General features: G+C 36.7%; 1 protein-coding gene and 1 pseudogene across 1 annotated transcript in view; one reads left to right on the forward strand and one right to left on the reverse strand.

Moving 5' to 3' along the window:
• LOC699789 (putative C-mannosyltransferase DPY19L2) overlaps positions 1-19,535 on the forward strand; it is a 118,157-nt gene that overhangs the window by 1,947 nt on the left and 96,675 nt on the right. The window contains exons 2-4 of the mRNA XM_028845868.2: positions 853-877; positions 2,872-2,959; positions 5,220-5,357. Coding sequence (XP_028701701.2) covers positions 853-877; positions 2,872-2,959; positions 5,220-5,357 — 251 coding nt within the window. The remainder of the gene's footprint in view (positions 1-852; positions 878-2,871; positions 2,960-5,219; positions 5,358-19,535) is intronic.
• LOC106997462 (protein S100-A11 pseudogene) lies at positions 15,387-15,683 on the reverse strand (annotated as a pseudogene).

Below are 19,535 nucleotides of genomic sequence, written 5' to 3' on the forward strand. Positions count from 1 at the left end.
TTCAAAACTTTGGAAATTAAGCAAAGGTTTACAACAATCTAAAGGGCATTAATTCAAGAAAAGCTGCTGAACCTCTATAAGAACAGCAAAGTTTGTGGTGTTTTAACTTGTTCTATTCCCCACTCTTCTCTTCCAGCTCCATGGTACCTTTGAAAACAAGCAATTCCCCAACCAAACAGGGGCACAGGCTGCGTTTGCAGCTCCTGTAAAAGCTCCATACCCAGAGCAGTGTCTCCCAGCTCCCTGTTGAAGTCTTACGTATACATGGGGCCCTGGCACAGGTGACTCCAGATTAGTCTCCTAGGCCATCTAGTAGCTCCTAGGTCTGGGCGCTTGCAAAGAGCTTGCAGTTCATCAAGGGTTGAGTTGCACAATGGGGCTTTTAGATGTGCTGCTGAGGAAGTGATTGCCTATATTTAATCGTCTTCTGATGAATGCTAGGGAAACTGATCTAGAGTGGCTCCTCCTGGTTAGAACTAGTGAAGCATACTGTATATATTTACTTCTTTTAAAAATTTCATATAAAGGAATAGAAAATAATACTGAAAAAAAACACCAAAAAAGTCACAATCTTCCATAATTCCATCACTCTTACCAATTACCTGAAGTAAAAAAACCCTCTCAAGTCTTTCCCTTTGCTTGTCAAGCCCCGCTGCAGACCGGTAAGCTCTGTTCAGGATTTACTTTGTGTCTTGGATTTTTTCCTATGCTCACAGAGACAGGATTAGCTGGCCATCTTGCTTTGTGTGCTATATTTCTAGACATGTAAAATAATACATTTGAAATACTTGTTTAAATGGTATTTTATAATAAAGCAGCTTTTAATAACTTTCCTTTTTTTCTTTTTTCCAGCCGTCTTTGTGGCAATTTTACATTGGTAAGATTTAGTTTCAGTTTGAAATATTTAGAAACATTTGAATTAAAAATTGCCATCACTCTTTGCATACAGTAAAACAATAACTTCTGGCTATAGTTGTAAAACATCTTTATGTGCACCAATTTATGCATATATTTTGCTTTTTTACAAACTTATATGAAGCAGCATTTACAAAATAGATGCATTAGGGGACTAGTAACTTATGAATTAAAATATTTTTGCTTTACCAAATAATTCACTACATGTTTCTTTAAATATCTAGCTTTTCTAGTGTATTTTGCGTGTGTAGTTCATTTAAAACCCTCCTTTATTTTATGGTAATTATATGTTGCTAGTGAAATAACTTTTTTCTTTTTCTTTTTTTTTTCTTTTTTTTTTTGAGACAGAGTCTTGCTCTGTCTCCCAGGCTGGAGTGTGGTGGCACAATCTTGACTCACTGCAACCTCTGCCTCCCAGGCTTAAGTGATTCTCGTGCCTCAGCCTTCCGAGTAGCTGGGATTACAGGTGTGCGCCACCACACCCAGCCAATTTGTTGTATTTTTAGTGGAGATGAGGTTTCACCGTGTTGGCCAGGCTGGTGTCAAACTCCTGGCCTCAAATGATCCACCTGCCTCGGCCTCCCAAAGTGTTGGGATTACAGGTATGAGCCAGCACAGCCAGCCAGTGAAATAACTGGTGGTAAAGTTTAGTAACACCTGCCAATTGGAAATCAGGTAAAAAAGAAGATAAAGATTCTGCAGTGGTCATACAGAGTTAAATGGCTTTGAGTCTTTCAGTGTGCAAGCCTGTGTATATTATTTTACAAAAGTGTTTTAAAAACTTCGTAAAATAATATTTTCCTCTGGAATATTTGATTTTTACCTGTACTCAGTGATTTCTACCCTTGGGAGGTATGAGATCTGCCTCTATGTTCTGTAAACACAGTGCTGCTCTAGACATTTAGTCTGCAGGGAGATTTTGATGTTAGAACTGAGGCTGCAATGGTAGGGAATATTCCTGCAGTTTTTGGTACCCTGGCATATGTCCTACATGTAAAGAAGTGTTGGTGGAAAACAGGGTTAATATATGGCACTTTGCTTTATTTTCAGCTTCACTGGCAAGTACTCACTACATAAGTTAGCTATAGCATGATTGTTGACTGCAGCTAATTTTGTTTATCACATATGCTCCTTTCTTCACTGCCTACAGCTGTTGATTCACTACTAAAATGTCTTCAAGCACACACCTGCATTCTTTGGCACTTGAAAGTTGATCCCTTATATGATATTACACTTATTGTAAGTCTGCTTTGATCTAAAGTAATTTTATTTAAAATTATATTTTGAACCTTTTTCAACAGTTATGGAGGTATTTCCCAAGGCTGGTAGATTAGAATCACTTGAAACTTAAAAAACAAACAATAACCTGCCTCTGTTCTTATTTAGAGGCCTGGGATGGAAGGAAGGGTGAAAAAAGCCACATGAATTTTAGATGTACAATTAAGGTGGGTTTTTTTGGAGACAGAATCTCACTCTGTCGCCCAGGCTGGAGTGCAGTGGCATGATCTCTGCTCACTGCATCCTCTGCCCCCTGGGTTCAAGCAGTTCTCCTGCCTCAGCCTCCCTAGCAGCCAGGATTACAGACATGCACTACCATGGCTGGCTAATTTTTGTATTTTTAGTAGAGACGGGGGTTTCACCATATTGTGCAGGCTGGTCTTGAACTCCTCACCTCAAGTGATCTGCCTGCCTCGGGCTCTGAAAGTGCTGGGATTACAGGCATGAGCCAACGCACCAGGCCACAATTAAGCTTAAAAACCACTGAGTTAAGGAATTTCAGGTGTGTGCCATACTGGATTATAAATGCTTAAAAACATACAAGTTAGTAAGCAAATTATAAAATTACTATTATAACAATTTATTGTTTTCTTTTTATGGCTTTCTTACTTATCACTTATTTTACTGTTGGGTTTAAAACTTGTTCTTATTGTAATATGATACTTCATTTTTTTCTAGGTTACATTTAGTAACACTTTTTGAAAATGATCGTCATTTCTCTCACCTCTCATCTTTGGAACGGGAGATGACTTTTCGCACTGAAATGGTTAGGTTTCTTCTTCTAACGAATTAATTTGTGGTTTAAGAATAGCGAGACTATGAGGTAGAAATGTATTAGGAATTGAAACGAACTTTTGGTGAGCTGCACTGTTTCATAAGCTATAACCCAGGTTTATTATTTAAATAGTAAAGTGTTTGAGATTATTTTTCTGTTACTTATTTCATTATCTTTCACTCTTTCCTACTGCAGACTTCTTTTTAAGATAATAAAGATGAATTATAATAGGTGAGGAAGGAGGTCAGAGGAAGCATTGAGGAAGTGATAAAGCGAAATGAAATGAGATGTTATCAGAAATTGCTTTCTCTTTGGCTACAGTTGGGAGATCCCATGTTTCACCTGGGTCTTTTAATGGTGATGATTATTATTTGGCTGTCTTTTGATTTCAAGATAATCTCTTTTAAGAGATAACTTTTGATATAATTTTTAAATAATTTTCTGTTTTTCGATACTTAATCTTTAAAATGGAGTTTTCTGCCATACACATCTCACATAATTATTGTGAGGAGTAAGTGGGATAGCGAATGCCAAAATTGCACAATTTTACATTTAGAAGACACTACAACCGTCCATCTTCCAGATCTGCTTGCAGCTGGTCGGGGGCCTAGTGAAGCATTGAAACTGGCTCTCCTCACTCTGGCCATTGCTTTTTGTTTAAATTATGGTAAAATTTAGATTTAAATTTGTAATAAAAAATTTCAATGTTTATCATTTAAGCGTACAATTCAGTGACATTAAGTACATTTGTGATGTCTTGCAGATATTATCACTGTCCACATCCAGAACTTTTTGCTATCCCAAACAGAAACTCCACCCACTAGACACTAATCACACCCAACTATATTTTCTGTCTCTATGAATTTGCCCATGCTAGGCCCCTCAGTCACTGCTTTTTAATTTTCATCCCTATATTGCCCCTATAAAGTTTCAAAGCATTGGATACATTAACATATGTATGACATTTGAACATTTTAAAGGTATTTCCAAAGACAGAATATAAAATACTATTAAATAAAGAGTGTAACTGTGGCAGAGTCTGGACTTTGGTGACAGACTGCTGATTCTAATAGCAGTTCTGTGCTTTCCTGTATGATGGCTAGTCAGGTAACCTCTCAGATTCTCAGTAATTTCATCTGCTCAATAAAAACAATGCCAACCTTAGAGGGGTTTAGGGAAAATGAAGGGAGATAGTGAATGGCAACACATAGCAGAATACTTAACACAAAATAATAGCTGTTATTAGTAACTTATATTTTTAATATTTCCCTAAATATAGACTTTTGCATATTAGGTATCCTTTAATTCTTGTATTGTTTTGTTATCTTCCTAAGCAGAAAGGAAAATTCTTTATGAACTCATATTTTGCCAATCAGCTATGAGGTAATGGCCTTTCAGACATCAGCTAAAACAGACCTTTAATTTAGCAGTTACTCGTGTTGGATGAGGCAGATATGATTATAGCATATAGCATTTTTTAGGGAAAGTGCATTTTAAACAATATGGCCCTTTTTAGCTTTTTGGATTTTAGGAGCGAAAGCAAGAAACTGATGGGGAAATAAGACACAACATGCTGTTGTTAATCCATGAATTTTAACTCAGCAGCACTTTTACTATCCTAATGAAGCCTTTATTTTATATGCTGAAGTGTAAGACACTAAAATAATATGCTTTTTAGTATATAGCATTTGTGAGCAACAATAGTCAATCGACATTGAGCTTTCACCTTGCACAGAGGATTTGATGGAGCTATGAAGTAAGCTAGAAGCATTGGATTCCTTGCTCATGATACTTATGGTCATTATATTTTATTTCCTAAGAGCATGGGAAAAAAAGAAGTAATTTTCTATATGCAAAGTTGTACAGAGGCATGAAGGCATCCCTGTTTATAACAGAATTAATCAGATGTGAACCTTCAAGCATCTCAAATGTGAGGGATAAAACCAGATTTGGGAAAATTAAACATATACAGTCTACACCTTTTAAGACATTATTAGAGAAACTCTTTAAATCGTTTGACCATCCCTCCAACTCTTTAGTTTGAAAGCCTATAGAAAATTTGAAAGTATAGTACAGTGATCACCTGAAAATACGTGCTTTTTAAAGTCCAAGAATGCAAAACAGCGAGGAGTAATTAGGAAGTCTTATTATTGACCTTTTTTTTTCGGAAAAAAATGTTCTATAGAAGTGATAAAAATAATTATTTTAAAGTTTTAATTACATTGACAATATGTGCTTTTTTTTTTTAAAGGGACTTTATTATTCCTACTTCAAGACCATTATTGAAGCACCTTCATTTTTGGAAGGACTGTGGATGATTATGAATGACAGGCTTACTGAATATCCTCTTGTAATTAATACAGTAAAACGCTTCCATCTTTATCCAGAGGTGAGTCATCATTGGAGACAAATAATATTTGTAGAGTGATCCTCTTTATCAGATAAAAATAGTCAGCACAATCTTGTTAAAAAGAAAGGGAGGGGAGCTTTCAAGTGAATTAATTTTGTGTATCCTTACAGTTGAGCAGAATATCATAAGTTCCTCTCGTAAAATTTAAAGACCTCAGAAACTGTTGTCTTATGAACTCAAAGAATGAACCTTAGTGTGTAAATAATGGCCAGGGTAATAGACAAGCCAAATGGAAAAGAGAGTCATGGGAGCCAAAAAGGTTCTAAACGGGCATGGGCTTTTGGCTTTGGACACCTCATAGGTGGGCACGATGACCATGCGAAGGAACAGTGAGAGTGATGAGCTTGAATAGTGATCTTGGAGTTAGTACGGTAAGATTTCTTTAGTCACACAGCCAGAAATCTATTACTATCTTCCAACACTTAGCCTAAAAGAGTATGGTTGTTATAGTAGTCTACAAATACTAAAAATTTGAAAAATGGAGACAAAATTAGTGAATTCGGTTTGTGAATTCAAGATAAATGCTAAATTTGACACCATGGTAAATACTACTGTCGAGTTTAAAGTTGTCTCAGAATCCAGCATATTAATTAGAAGTTTATTCATATTTTTATAGTATTTTAAAATTATTCTTCTTTAGATTTTGAAATGCTTAAAACTACAGAGACTTAGAAAATAATATTCAAATGTGTGTGATCAACCATCTAAAATAAATAAATGCTGATCTTTGTCATTTTTGCATCAACTATTTTACAATAATTAAAATATTATAAATACAGTTAAAATCACCTTTATTCTGCTTCTAGTCCAACATACCTTTATTAAAATTTGGTGTGTGTATCCATCCAATTTCTGTTTTCAGAGATTGTTTTATTATGTGCTTTAAGTCCACATAAATGATCTCACACTGAATGTATCACTGTAGGATTTTTTCTTCAAAATTATATTTTTGAACTTTCTGTATATATATAATTTCTCTAATTTTAACCATTTTATAATTCTAAAGTTTATGTATTTCCCCATCTTAATATATTATTTCCAATTTTTCAATTACAAGCAATGTAATCTCAAATGTGCACTTCTGTGTGATTTTCTTCTGTATATGTGCAGTATTTTGTCTAGGATATATACCTAGAAGTGGACTTGCTGTTATAGAGTGTGTGCTTTTTCAGCTTTACCAGATATTGCTAAATTGCTGTCTGAAGCAAATGTAGCAGTTCACACTGCTGTCTAGAATTTTCTCATATCATTATTAGATTTTGAATTGTCTGACCCTGTGATTTTTACTCTTATGATGACTGTGATATGCTTTTTGTTTTAATTTGTACTTCCCTTATTATTTATGGGGATAAATATATTTCCATGTTTAATAAGCATTTGGATTTGTTCTTCTATCAACAACATATATAAATCTTTGTCACCAACTCAGCTTTTTTGAGGTATGACTTACATGTAATAAAATGTGCCAATTGTGAGTGTACCATTCTCTGAGTTTTGACAAAGGTATGAAGCTATATATCCATCACCACAATTGAGTTACAAAACATTTTCAGAATGCCAAAAAATGCTCCATTATGGTAGCTGTCTTTTCCCCCATTGAATTAATTGTCTCGGTACATTCGTTGAAAATTAATTGACCACATCATGTGTGAATCTGTTTCTGGACTCTATTATTCTCTTGATCTATAATTATGCCAGTACCACACTGTCTTGATTACTGTAGCTTTACAATAAATCTTGAAAGTAGATAGTTCTCTCACTTTGTTTTTCCTTTTTAAAATTGCATTTCTATCTAAATGTTAGGGTCAGCTTATTAATTTCTCAAAAAAAAAACCTACTGGGATTTTGGTTGGGATTATGTTGGATTTGTACACATATTTGGGAAGAATTGACATCTTAACAATATTGAATTTTCTAATCCATGATCATAGTATAGATCTCCATCTTGTTGATTATTTTTAATTTGTCTCAGCAATGTTTTGTATTTTTTCAATGTACAGTCTTCCCCAGTACTCTTTTATTATAAATGGTATTATTTTAAAATTTTTATTTTTCCACTTTTTGTTGCCTTTGTATAGAAATATAGTTGATTTTGAATATTAACTTTGTACCTGCATCTTGATGAAGTCAGCGGTTCTAGTAGCTTGTTTGTAGAATCCTTTGGATTTTACTATGCACATGATGATATAGTCTGTAATTAAAAGCAGTTTTATTTTCAGTAGGTATACCCTAAGTGTTTTTAAAACAGCTTTATTGAGGTATAATTGACATATGATAGCTGGTCATATAGATGAAGTGTAAAGTTTGATTAGTTTTGGCCCACCTGTAAAACCATCACCACAATCAAAACAATTGGCACATCCCTCATCCCGAAGTTTCCCTGTGCTCCTTGGTAATCCCTCCTTCCTTCATCTCTCTTTGGCCACATCCCATCCCTAGGAAACCACTGATATTCTCTTTGTCATTATGGTTTAGTTTGCATTTTCTAGAATTTTATAGAAATAGAAACAGAGTTGTTCTGTGCCCAGGTCTTAATTTATGCGATTGACTGAGTGATGACACAGATAGATCAGTGCCACCAAAAGAAGAATTTATGATTAATACTTCCATGGAGAAGAGGACAAGTCACATCACACAGAGCCACAGGAGAGATACAGTTTGGTCAGGCAGAAGCAGTACTGAGGGTAAAGCCTAAGTTGGGGTTTTTATTGGGGTTTCTGTGGGAAAGGCAAAATGGGCAGAGTTTAAAAAACAAAATAAAAAAACAAAATCGAAAGACAGTTGACACACTGGGAGAAGATATTTGTTTGGTTTCTTTTTGTTTGTTCTGAGACAGTCTCACTTCATCGCCCAGATTGAAGTGCAGTGGTGTGATTTTGGCTCCCTGCAGCCTCCTCCTCCCAGGTTCAAGCGATTCTCCAGCTTCAGCCTCTGAATAGCTGGGATTACAGATGCATGCCACCACACCTGGCTAATTTTTGTATTTTTAGTAGAAACGGGGTTTCACCATGTTGGCCAGGCTAGTCTCAAACTCCTGGCCTCCAGTGATCCTCCTGCCTTGGCCTCCCAAAGTGCTGGATTACAGGCGTGAGCCACCATGCCCGGCCAGGAGAAAATATTTGCAATATACCTCACAGATAAAGGGCTAATACACCTAATATATAAAGAACTCTTAATTCTTTATATATTTAGCTTCTGGAGGCTTCAGGTGTCAGTTTGGTGATGAAGAGAGCGGGAATGATGACACTCTCATTCCTACAACAAGGAAAATAGCTGGACAAACTGCAAGATAACACCTTTTCTTAAACCCTTCAGAAAACTGAAGTCAGAGGACAACCAACGCAGAATTTCAAGGACAGGTGCCTGCAGAAGGCAATAGGAACTGAGCATTCTGGGATAGGAACTGCTTGACTGAGATAGATGCTTTTGAATGCCATATAAGCTGGTACAAAGATTAAACCAGAAATTTTTTAATGAACTGCTACAGACTTGGTGTGAGCTGGCATGAAATGTGAAGGTGAGCAGGCTCTCTCAGGGAAGATTGGGGAAGTATTTAGAGAAAACTTTCCTATGGTGCTGGCTAGGGGACAGGAAAAGCAATCATTGCTCAGACTCTGCACACACCCATGTTGTGAAATCTTTCCTAGGAAAAGAAAGCCATTATCTGCAGGGAGAACGGTATCAAACCCATTGTCTGAGGACACTGGTGGTTATCCAGTGAAGCTGGTGAAAGAGAACAGGCAGGAAAAAAAAAAAACCCTAAATGTTAAAAAACAGTCATATTCCTTGAGAAGGGAACATTTATGAAGGGTACAGCCCCCAAGTCCCAAATTCACAGTACCTGCCTAAGATTGAGGCTTAAGTGGAACATCAGAAAACCTGTCACTCTTCCCCCATTACATGAACAAACCTTTGGTAAAAATCACAGTGGAATGTGACCAAGTGAGTTTTGCAAGGCATTTTCTTTCTAGGGAGCAGCACAAAGGAAAACCCAAAACCAAGTTCAAAACAAGGTACCACTACAGGAATTTGAAATCGCTAGTGTCCATAGCAGCAACAAACTCCAGCTTTAGTAACTATAGCAATTACAAATTTCAAATCCAGCCCACCATAACTAAATTAACACAAATCCTTACAATAAAAACCTAACAGTAAGAAAGATGTTCTTATTTTCAAGCATAAAAATACTGACCTCTGTGTCTACTGTCTTATACAATATGTCTAACTTTCAGCAAAAATTATGAGGCATACCTAAAGGTAAGAAAAAGCACAGTCCAAAGAGACAGAGCAATCGTCAACCAGATCCAAAGAAGATACAGATACTGGAACAACTGGACAGATTTAAGTCACTATGATTAATATTTTAAAGACCCAAGTGGAAAAGATAGATGATATGCAAGATCAGACAGATAATTTTAGCAGAGAGATAGACACTATAAGAATCAAAGGGAAATGCTAGACATAAAAAAAAGAAGTAAAAAATGCCTTAGATGGGCTCATCAACAGACATAGCACAGCAGAAGAAATAATCAGTGAGTTTGAACATAGGTCAATAGGAATGCAAAGAGAAGAAAAAGTGGTGGAAGGAAACAATAGAGCATCTAAGAGCTGTGACACCATATCAAATATTCTAATATATGCATAATTAGAATCCCGGTGGGAGAGGAAAGATGAGGAAGAATAAATATTTGAAAAATAAATGACTGAGAATTTTCCAAAATTAGTAACAGATACCAAACCACAGATCCAAGAAACTCAGAGAACGTCAAAAAGGATAAATACCAAACAAATGCATGAATGAATAGATAGATAAACCAAATATGCATATACAAACCTAGGGGTAAATGTAAACACATTAAAGAGTATGAGACAGAGACTATCTCACAAAGCCTAAAATACTTATCATCTGGCTCTTTATAGGAAAAGCTTGCTGACCTCTTATCTAAGAGAATGAATAGACTAGGGATATAATGTGAGTTTCTTGTGCAGCACCAAGGGCTTCTTTTGAGGTTGATGGTGTTGAACTGAGAACAAAACCAGCCAACAGATTTGTGTTTCTCCAGCTATAATCAGATTCCCAAGTATGAACACAGAGAAAATGGAGAGTTGGATTTAATCATGTTGGGTCAGCTTTCCCTTGGATGTAGAAAGCCAAAAAGAACATTGCTCGTGGCCTTCCAGCAATGTCAGCAGCAAGAACAATAAAAGCCAAACAGTCTTCAAATTTACAACTTTTCCTGAAGCAGTCAGGGAGCTGAGATCACAGGGCAATCAAATAACCCAAAATAAATTAAAACGAAAAAGCACATGCAAGGAGAACAGAAACAAGCATTTAATTACGCGGGTCGTGCCACTAGACACAATGGTAAGGAATTCAACTCAAATTGTTCACCAGTCAGTCAGTAAATGCCTAGTATGGGTTAGCAAGGGAATTTGCAATTGTTTACAGACATTTTTACACAGATCTCATAAGGTGCCGACAAAAGATTAGCAAGAGTGCTCAGAAAGCATCCTCCATGGTAAAGCCTGGGAGAACAGGAGCCACTTAGAGAAAGGCATGAAACCCACCCACCCGCTTCTTCCTTATCTCCCCTGTAAGTTTTAAACTCTCTTATCTTAAACTGCTGGGGGAAAGGTAACAAACACTGTCCTTTTCACATTACTGGTACAAAAATAGGCCACAGATCCTGATATGGTCCTTGAGCCTTACTTTTACTAACCCCTTGATGCCCGTTTCATATCTTCTCTTTCCAGTTATCCCAAACCTCCTCACCCCCTTTCATTCTCAGCAAATGACCTTGTTTTCTCCTGTTTTCCTGTGCCCATTGTATATTTCCCAGCTGTATCCTAGGTGCCTACTTCCTGGAATATGGAGTTGATTCAATATCATATTTGTTGAATGAGTGAAACTGTGCAAATTTCCTTGTGCTACATACTCAGTAGTCAATGGATACAACCTAAGCACAACCAAAATTAGGTTTATCTGTATCCTCACCTGCATTTGGTATTGTCACTATTTTTTATTTTACTCATTCTAACACATACGTAGTGATATATCATTATAGTTTTAATTTGCATTTCCCTATTGACTAATGATGATGTACATTTTTTTGTGTTTATTTGCCATCTGTATGTGAAACGTGTCTTTATGTATTTTGCTCCATTTCTATTTGAATTGTTTGTTTTATGAATTTTGGATCTTAGGATGTTCTTTACATATTATAGATGCTAATTATTTTTCATATATATGGCTTGCAAATATATTTTCCTAGTCTGTAGCTTGTCTTCATTCTCTTAAACAGGGTCTTTATCATACTATTGTTGAGTTTGTCTCAATTTTGGGGGAATTTCTGTCTAGTTCTATCAACTAAAATAACTAGTTGAAAATACTAATTCTAGTTTTTTGACAGAGGGATTCTGAAGTCTCCTAGTAAAATTATTTACTTGTGCATTTCTCCTTTCACATCATCTGTTTTTCTTCACATATTTTGTAGCTCTATGTTTGGTGCATATGCATTTAGGATTGCAGGGTCTTCTTGTTGGATTTTTAAAAAAATAATTTAACGATGACTTTTTCTTCCTTCTCTGATAATTTTGTTTGCTCTGAAGTGTGCTTTTTTCTGATAACGGCATAATCACTTCTGCTTTCTTTTCATTACTGTGTGTATGATAAATTCATCATTTTCCATCCTTTCACTTTCAGCCTGACTTTATTCTTATATTTGAAGTGAGTTTCTTTAAACAGTTGGGTAATATTTTTAAATCCAATCTGTCAATGTATGTCTTAATTGGTATATTTACCAGTTGGCCACTTATATTTAATATAGTTATTAATATGTTAGAGTTTAAGTCTGAGATTTTATTTTGTGGTTTCTATTCGTGGTTTTCAATTTCTGTTTTCTTTGTTTTTAACCTTCTTGTGGCAGAACATTTTACTTGAACATTGTTTAGAGTTATATTTTGATTTATCTATTTTTAAAATATATCACTTTACAAAGCTTTTTTTAGTGGTTCTAGTGATTATATCAACACTATTTATTACAATCTGTTGCTGCTGTCATTTTACTGTATGTTTTAATCATCAAACTTATTTTAAACTCAAGTTTTACACATATTTTATAAACTCAGGAAGAAAGTGAAGGCTTGTTTTATTTTATCCATGTTTTTTATTTCTTCCTCTTTGATGTTCCAAGATTCCTCCTTTTATCATTTCATTTCAGTTTAGGGAATTTTCTTTAGCTATACTTTTAGAATAGATGTCTGTTCTAAAAGTTCTGCTGGCTGCATTTTTTTTTTTTTTTTTTTTTTTTTTTTTTTTAGTTTTTCTTAACTCAGAGAATGCAGTTTCTTTTCATTACTGAAGGATATTTTTGCTGGACATAGGATTCTGGGTCAATAGTTCCTTTCTTTCAGCATTCGGCAAGTGTTGTGCCATTTTGTTCTGGCCCTCCATAGTTTCTGATGAGAAATCCACTGTTAGTTGAATTCTTTTTCTGTTTTAGGTAAGATTTTGTTTTTCTCTTGTTGTTTTCAGTATTTTTTAAAAAAATTTAGCCTTCAAAAGTGTATCAAAGTATAATATTCAAAGTTCAAATGTTTTCTAAAGTATGTTGTGTTTTAGTGTGGATTTCTTTAGATTTTTTCTGTTTGAGATTTGCTCAGCTCCTTGAATATTTAGGTTTATATCTTTTGCCATGTATGGGAAGTCCAGTCATATTTCTTTTTCTTTCCTTTTTTTTGAGATGGAGTCTCGCTCTGTCACCTAGGCTGGAGTTCAGTGGCCAGATCTCAGCTCACTGCAAGCTCCGCCTCCCAGGTTCACGCCATTCTCCTGCCTCAGCCTCCCAAGTGGCTGGGACTACAGGTGCCCGCCACCTCGCCTGGCTAGTTTTTTGTATTTTGTAGTAGAGACGGGGTTTCACCGTGTTAGCCAGGATGGTCTCGATCTCCTGACCTCATTATCCGCCCGTCTCGGCCTCCCAAAGTGCTGGGATTACAGGCTTGAGCCACCACGCCCGGCCTTTCTTTCTTTTGTATGTATGTATGTATGTATGTATGTATGTATGTATGTATGTATGTATTTATTTTGAGACAGGATCTCACTCTGTCGCCCAGGCTGGAGTGCAATGGTGCAATCTCAGCTCACTGCAGCCTCTGACTCCTGGAGTCAAGGGATCTGCCTACCTCAGCCTCCTGAGATGGGCAACGACCATACCTGGCTAATTTTTTTGAATTTTTTGTAGACGTGGGGTTTCACTATATTGCTCAGGATGGTCTGAAACTCCTGGGCTCAAGCAGTCTGCCTACCCTGGTCACCCAAACTCTGGGATTACAGGCATGAGCCACCGGGACCAGCCTTAGTAATTATTTCTTTGAGTTCTTTTTCAGCCCTGCCTCTTTCCCGTCTCCTTCCAAGACTCCAATGACATGAATACAGGATCCTTTGTTAAAGTTCCACAGGTTCCTAGGGCTGTTTTTTTTTTTGTTTTTGTTTTTGTTTTTTTAATTCTGTTAGCATTTGTTTTTTCTCTTTTGCTCAGATTAATTTCTATTGTTCTGTCTTCTAGTTTACTGGTTATTTTCTTCGATCTCTGCCATTCTCCTCTTGTACCATCCATTAAGGTTTTTTATTTAGATTATTTTATTTTTGAGTTTTGAAAATTTTGACTTTTCTTTATGTCTTCTGTTTTTCTGCTGACACTTTTTCTTCTTCCAACTTCTGTTTTAGGTTCATGGGGTACATGTGTGGGTTTGCTATATAAGTGAATTGCATGCAGTGGGGATTTGGTGTATGGAGTATTTTGTCACCCAGGTAATAAGCATAGTACTCAATAGGCAGTTTTTCAGTATTCACCCTCCTCCCACCTTTCACCCTCAAGTAGGCCCCAGTGTCTGTTGTTCCCTTCTTTGTGTCCGTGTGTACTCAGTGTTTAGCTCCACTTATAAATGAGAACACGCAGTATTTAGTTTTCTGTTCCTGCATTAATTCAGTCAGCTTACTGGCCTCTAGCTCCTTCCATGTTGCTGCAAAGGACATTATCTTGTTCTTTATAATGGCTGCGTAATATTCATAGGGTATATGTACCACATTTTCTTTATCCATTCCACTATTGATGGCATTTAGGTTGATTCCATGTCTTTGCTGTTGTGACTAGTGCTGCAGTGAACATACATGTGCATGTGTCTTTATGGTAGGCTAATTTATATTCCTTTGGGTATATACCCAGGAATGGGATTGCTGGGTTAAATGGTAGTTCAGTTTTATGTTCTTTGAGAAATTTCCAAATTGCTTTCCACAGTGTTTGAACTAGTTTACATTCCCACCAGCAGTGTATAAGCATCCCCTTTTCTCCACAACCTTACCAGCATCTGGTTTTTTTTTACTTTTTTTTTTTTTTGTTTTGAGATGGAGTCTCGCTTTGTCACCCAGGCTGGAGTGCAGTGGCGCGATCTCAGCTCACTGCAAGCTCCGCCTCCCGGGTTTACGCCATTCTCCTGCCTCAGCCTCCCGAGTAGCTGGGACTACAGGCGCCTGCCACCTCGCCTGGCTAGTTTTTTTGTATTTTTTAGTAGAGACGGGGTTTCACCGTGTTAGCCAGGATGGTCTCAATCTCCTGACCTCGTGATCCACCCGTCTCGGCCTCCCAAAGTGCTGGGATTACAGGCTTGAACCACCGCGCCGGGCCCTACTTTTTAATAATAGCCATTCCGATTGGGTTAGTGTGGTTTTGATTTGCATTTCTCTAATGATTAGTGATGTTGAACACTTTTTCATATGATTGATGGCCACATAAATATGTAATTTTGAGAAATTTGTGTTTATGTCTTTCACCCACTTTTTTTTCGTGTTTTAAAAAAGTGACATTGTTTTATTACTATCCACAGGTGAGGTCTGCATGATGTGGTGGGTGTGCTGGGCTTAGGGGACGTGTGGGCTGTGAGGAGGAGATGATGACAGAAAGGCTGGAAGGAAAGGGGGTGGGTTTGAAGGCCAGGCCCAAGGGGTCCTCAGGTCCATTTCTGGGAAGGGACAGCCTTAAGGAAGGAGTCATGGCAAGCCACAGCTAGGCCACCAATCAGATTAAGAAATTCTGGGAAATCTAACTGCCCATTCCAGTTTCTTCATGCGGTCAAGGGGTCCTTCTGGTTCTTTGTGAAGACAGCCAGCTCTGTATTCATGAAGCTTAGGAACTCCGTCTTGGAGAGACTGCAGTTGTAACCATCCTTTCCAGCCTACTTTTGGAAAACAGCAGTCAGGGACTCAATGCACCACTCAGTGTCTGTAAGGCTGGAGATTTTTGCCATGTTGGAGCTGAGCGATGTGCAGGAGGCTGTGACTGGGAGTGGCACGGAGTACCCATTTTTTAATGGGGTTGTTTTTTTACTTTTGATTTGTTCCTTATGGATTCTGGATATTAGACCTTTGTCAGATGACTAGTTTGCAAATATTTCTCCCTTTCTGTAGGTTGTCTGTTTACTCTCTTGGTAGTTTCTTTTGCCATGCAGAAGCTCTTTAATTTAATCAGGTTGCATTTGTCAATCTTTGTTTTGTTGCAATTGCTTTTGGTGTCTTTGTCATGAAATTTTTGCCGGGGTCTATGTCCAGAATGGTATTTTCTATGTTTTCTTCTAGGGTTTTCATTGTTTTAGGTTTTACATTTCAGTCTTTAATTCATCTTGAGTTGATTTTTGTGTATGGGGAAAAGAAAGGGTGAAGTTTCAGTCTTCTGCATATGGCTAGCCAGTTATCCCAGCATCATTTACTGAATAAGAAGTCCTTTTTCCTGTTCACTTGTTTTGTCAGGTTTGTTGAAAATCAGATGGTTCTAGGTGTGTGACTTTATTTCTGGGCTCTCTATTCTGTTCCATTGGTCTATGTGTCTGTTTTTGTGCTAGCACCATGCTGTTTTGGTTATTGTAGCCTTGAAATATAGTTTGAAGTTGGGTAGTATGATGCCTCTGGCTTTGTCCTTTTTGTTTAGGATTGCTTTGGCTATTTGAACTATTTTTTGGTTTTATATGTTTTATTTTAATTAATTAATTAATTAATTTTAACCTTATTTACATTGAAGGAGTATCCCTATAAGTTTTAGAATAGTTTTTGTAATTATGTGAAAAATGTCATTGGTAGTTTGATAGGAATAGCATCGAATCTGTAAATTGCTTTCCATAGTATGGTCATTTTAACAATATTGAATCTTCCTATCCATGAGCATGGAATGTTTTTCCATTTGTTTTTATTGTCTCTGATTTCTTTCAGCAGTGTTTTGTAATTCTCATTGTAGAGATCTTTCTCCTCTCTACTTAGCTGTATTCCTAAGTATTCTTTTATAAGTTTTTTATTACTTTTTTGTGGCTATTGTGAATGAGATTGCATTCTTGATTTGGCTCCCAGCTTGGACATTGTTGGTGCATAGAAATACTACTGACTTTGGTACATTGATTTTACATCCAGAAAGCTTGCTAAAGTTTTAAAAAGACATATCTAGGAGCTTTTAATTAGAGACTATGGGGCTTTCTAGGTATAAAATTATAGTGTTTAGAAAAAAGATAGTGTGAATTCCTGTCTTCCTATATGGATTTATTTTCTTTCTTTCTCTTGCCTGGTTGCTCTGGCTGGGACCTCCACTACTATGTTGAATAGCAATGGGGAAAGTGAACATCCTTTTGTTGTTCCAGTTCTCAAGGCAAATGCTTCTAGCTTTTGTCTGTTCAGTATGGTGTTGGCTATGAGTTTGTCATAGATGGCTCTTCTAATTTTGAGGTATGTTCCTTCAATGCCTACTTTGTTGAAGGTTTTTAAAATGAAAGGATGTTGAATTTTATCAAAAGCCTTTTCTGCATCTATTTCGATAATCATGTGGGGTTTTTTTTAGTTCTTTTATGTGATCGATCATATTTATTGATTTGCCTATGTTGAACCAACCTTTCATCCTAGGAATAAAGCCTACTTGATCGTGGTGGATTAGCTTTTTGATGTGCTGATGGATTCAGTATGCTAGTATTTTGTTGAGGATTTTGCATCTATATTCATCAGATATATTGGCCTGAAGTTTTCTTTTTTACATTGTGGCTCTGCCATGTTTTGGCATCAGAATGATGCTGGTCTTATAGAATGAGTAAGGGAGGAATCCCTCCTCAATTTTTTGGAATAGTTTCAGTATGATTGGTATCCACTCTCCTTATATGTCTGGTAGAATTTGGTTGTGAAGTCATCTGTTCCAGGGCTTTTTCTGGCTGGTAGGCTTTTTATTGGTGATTCAGTCTTGGAACTTGTTATTGATCTGTTCAGCGTTTTCATTTCTTCTTGGTTCAATCTTTGGAGGTTATGTATTTCCAGGAATTCAGCCATTTCTTCTAGGTTTCCCAGTTTGTGTCCATAGAGTTGTTCATAATAGTCTCTCAGAGTTTTTTGCTTTTCTATGGGGTCAATGGTAATATCTCCTTTGTCATTTCGATTGTGTTTATTTGGGTCTTCTCTCTCTTTCTCTTTATTAGTCTAGCTAGTGGTCTATTAAACTTACTTGTTCTTTCAAAGAATCAACTCATGGTTTTGTTGATCATTTGTATGGTGTTTTGTGTCTCAATTTCATTCAATTCATCTCTGATTTGGTTATTTCTTATCTTCTGCTAGATTTTGGGTTGGTTTGCACTTACTTTTTTGGTTCCTCTAGGTGTGATGTTAGGTTGTTAATTTGAGATCTTTCTAACTTTTTGAAGTCGGCATTTAGCTCTGTAAACTTTCCTCTTAACACTGCTTTAACTGTGTTCCAGCAATCCTGGTATGTTGTATCTTTATTTTCATTAGTTTCAAAGAATTTCTTGATTTCCACCTTAATTTCTTTGTTGACTCAAAAAGTCATTTGGGGCAGGTTGTTTAATTTCCATGTAATTGTGTGGTTTTGAGAGATGTTCTTAGTATTGATTTATTTTTTTTTTTTTTTTTTTTTTTTTTTTTTTTTTTTTTTGCTGAGACTTTCTATTTCTCTGGCAAGTTTTTCAATTTTTCCATTTGTTTTAAGCATGCTCATTAGAGTATATTTATGACTGTTGCTTTAAAATCCTTGATAATGCTAATATTTCTTTCATCTCAGTATTGGAATCCATTTATTTTCTCATTCAGTTTGAGACCTTTCTGGTTCTTGATGAGTCATTTTCACTTGAAACCTAGACATTTTGAGTATTATGAGACTGGATTTTATTTAAACCTGCTATTTTAACTGGATATCTCTGGCATCACTCAAGCAAAGGAAGGGGAAAAAGGGGGAAGGCACCATCTTGTTGCTTTCAGCATCACCTGAGGTCAGGAGTTTGAGACTAGCCTGGCCAACATGGTGAAACCCTGTCTCTACAAAAGATACAAAAATTAGCCAGGCGTGGTGGCAGGCACTTGTAATCTCAGCTACTTAGGAAGCTGAGGCAGGAGAATTGGCTTGAACCCAGGAGGAAGAGGTTGCAGTGAGCCAAGATTGCACCACTGCACTCAGTCTGACTGAAAAGAGTGAGACTCCATCTAAAAAAAAATTTAAAAAGAAAAGAAAAGAAAAAGAAAAGGCCCAGGGAAGGTGGAAATCTAACTTCCCCACTTGGCCTTTGTTTATATGGTAGGGGTGGAACCACTTTTTTTTTTTTCTTTTGACTTTTTTGGTACTTTTTGTATATTTGTCTTAGTCTGTTTTGTGTTGTTTGAACAAAGTATCTGAGATTAGGTAATTTATAAAGAATAGAAATTTATATCTCACAATTCTGGAGTCTAAGAATTCTGGAGTCCAAGGAAGTCCAAGATCAAGGCGCCAGCAGTTTTGGTGTCTGGTGAGGGCTGCTCTCCGCTTCCAAGATGGTGCCTTGATGTTGCATCTTCTGAAGGAGAGGAACCCTGTGTCCTCACATGGCAGACCTGTAAGAGGTGTCCATTACCTCTTACAGGTCCCATCTCTTAATACTATCACATTGGCCATTAAGTTTCAACACCTGAATTTTGGATGGGACACATTCAAACCATAGCAGTGCCCATTGGCGTTTCTGGATTGCCAGCCTCTTTAACTCCAAATCTGAGAAAATGAGGCACAGAGAGAGCCCATGGAACTCATAACCATGTTGTTCTTTGGGTCTCAAGTCTGTCTTCTCTCTACTTTTCAGAGTCTTCTTATGTTTGAT

Source organism: Macaca mulatta, chromosome 3 (assembly GCF_049350105.2).
Source record: "Macaca mulatta isolate MMU2019108-1 chromosome 3, T2T-MMU8v2.0, whole genome shotgun sequence".
Taxonomy (NCBI): domain Eukaryota; kingdom Metazoa; phylum Chordata; class Mammalia; order Primates; family Cercopithecidae; genus Macaca; species Macaca mulatta.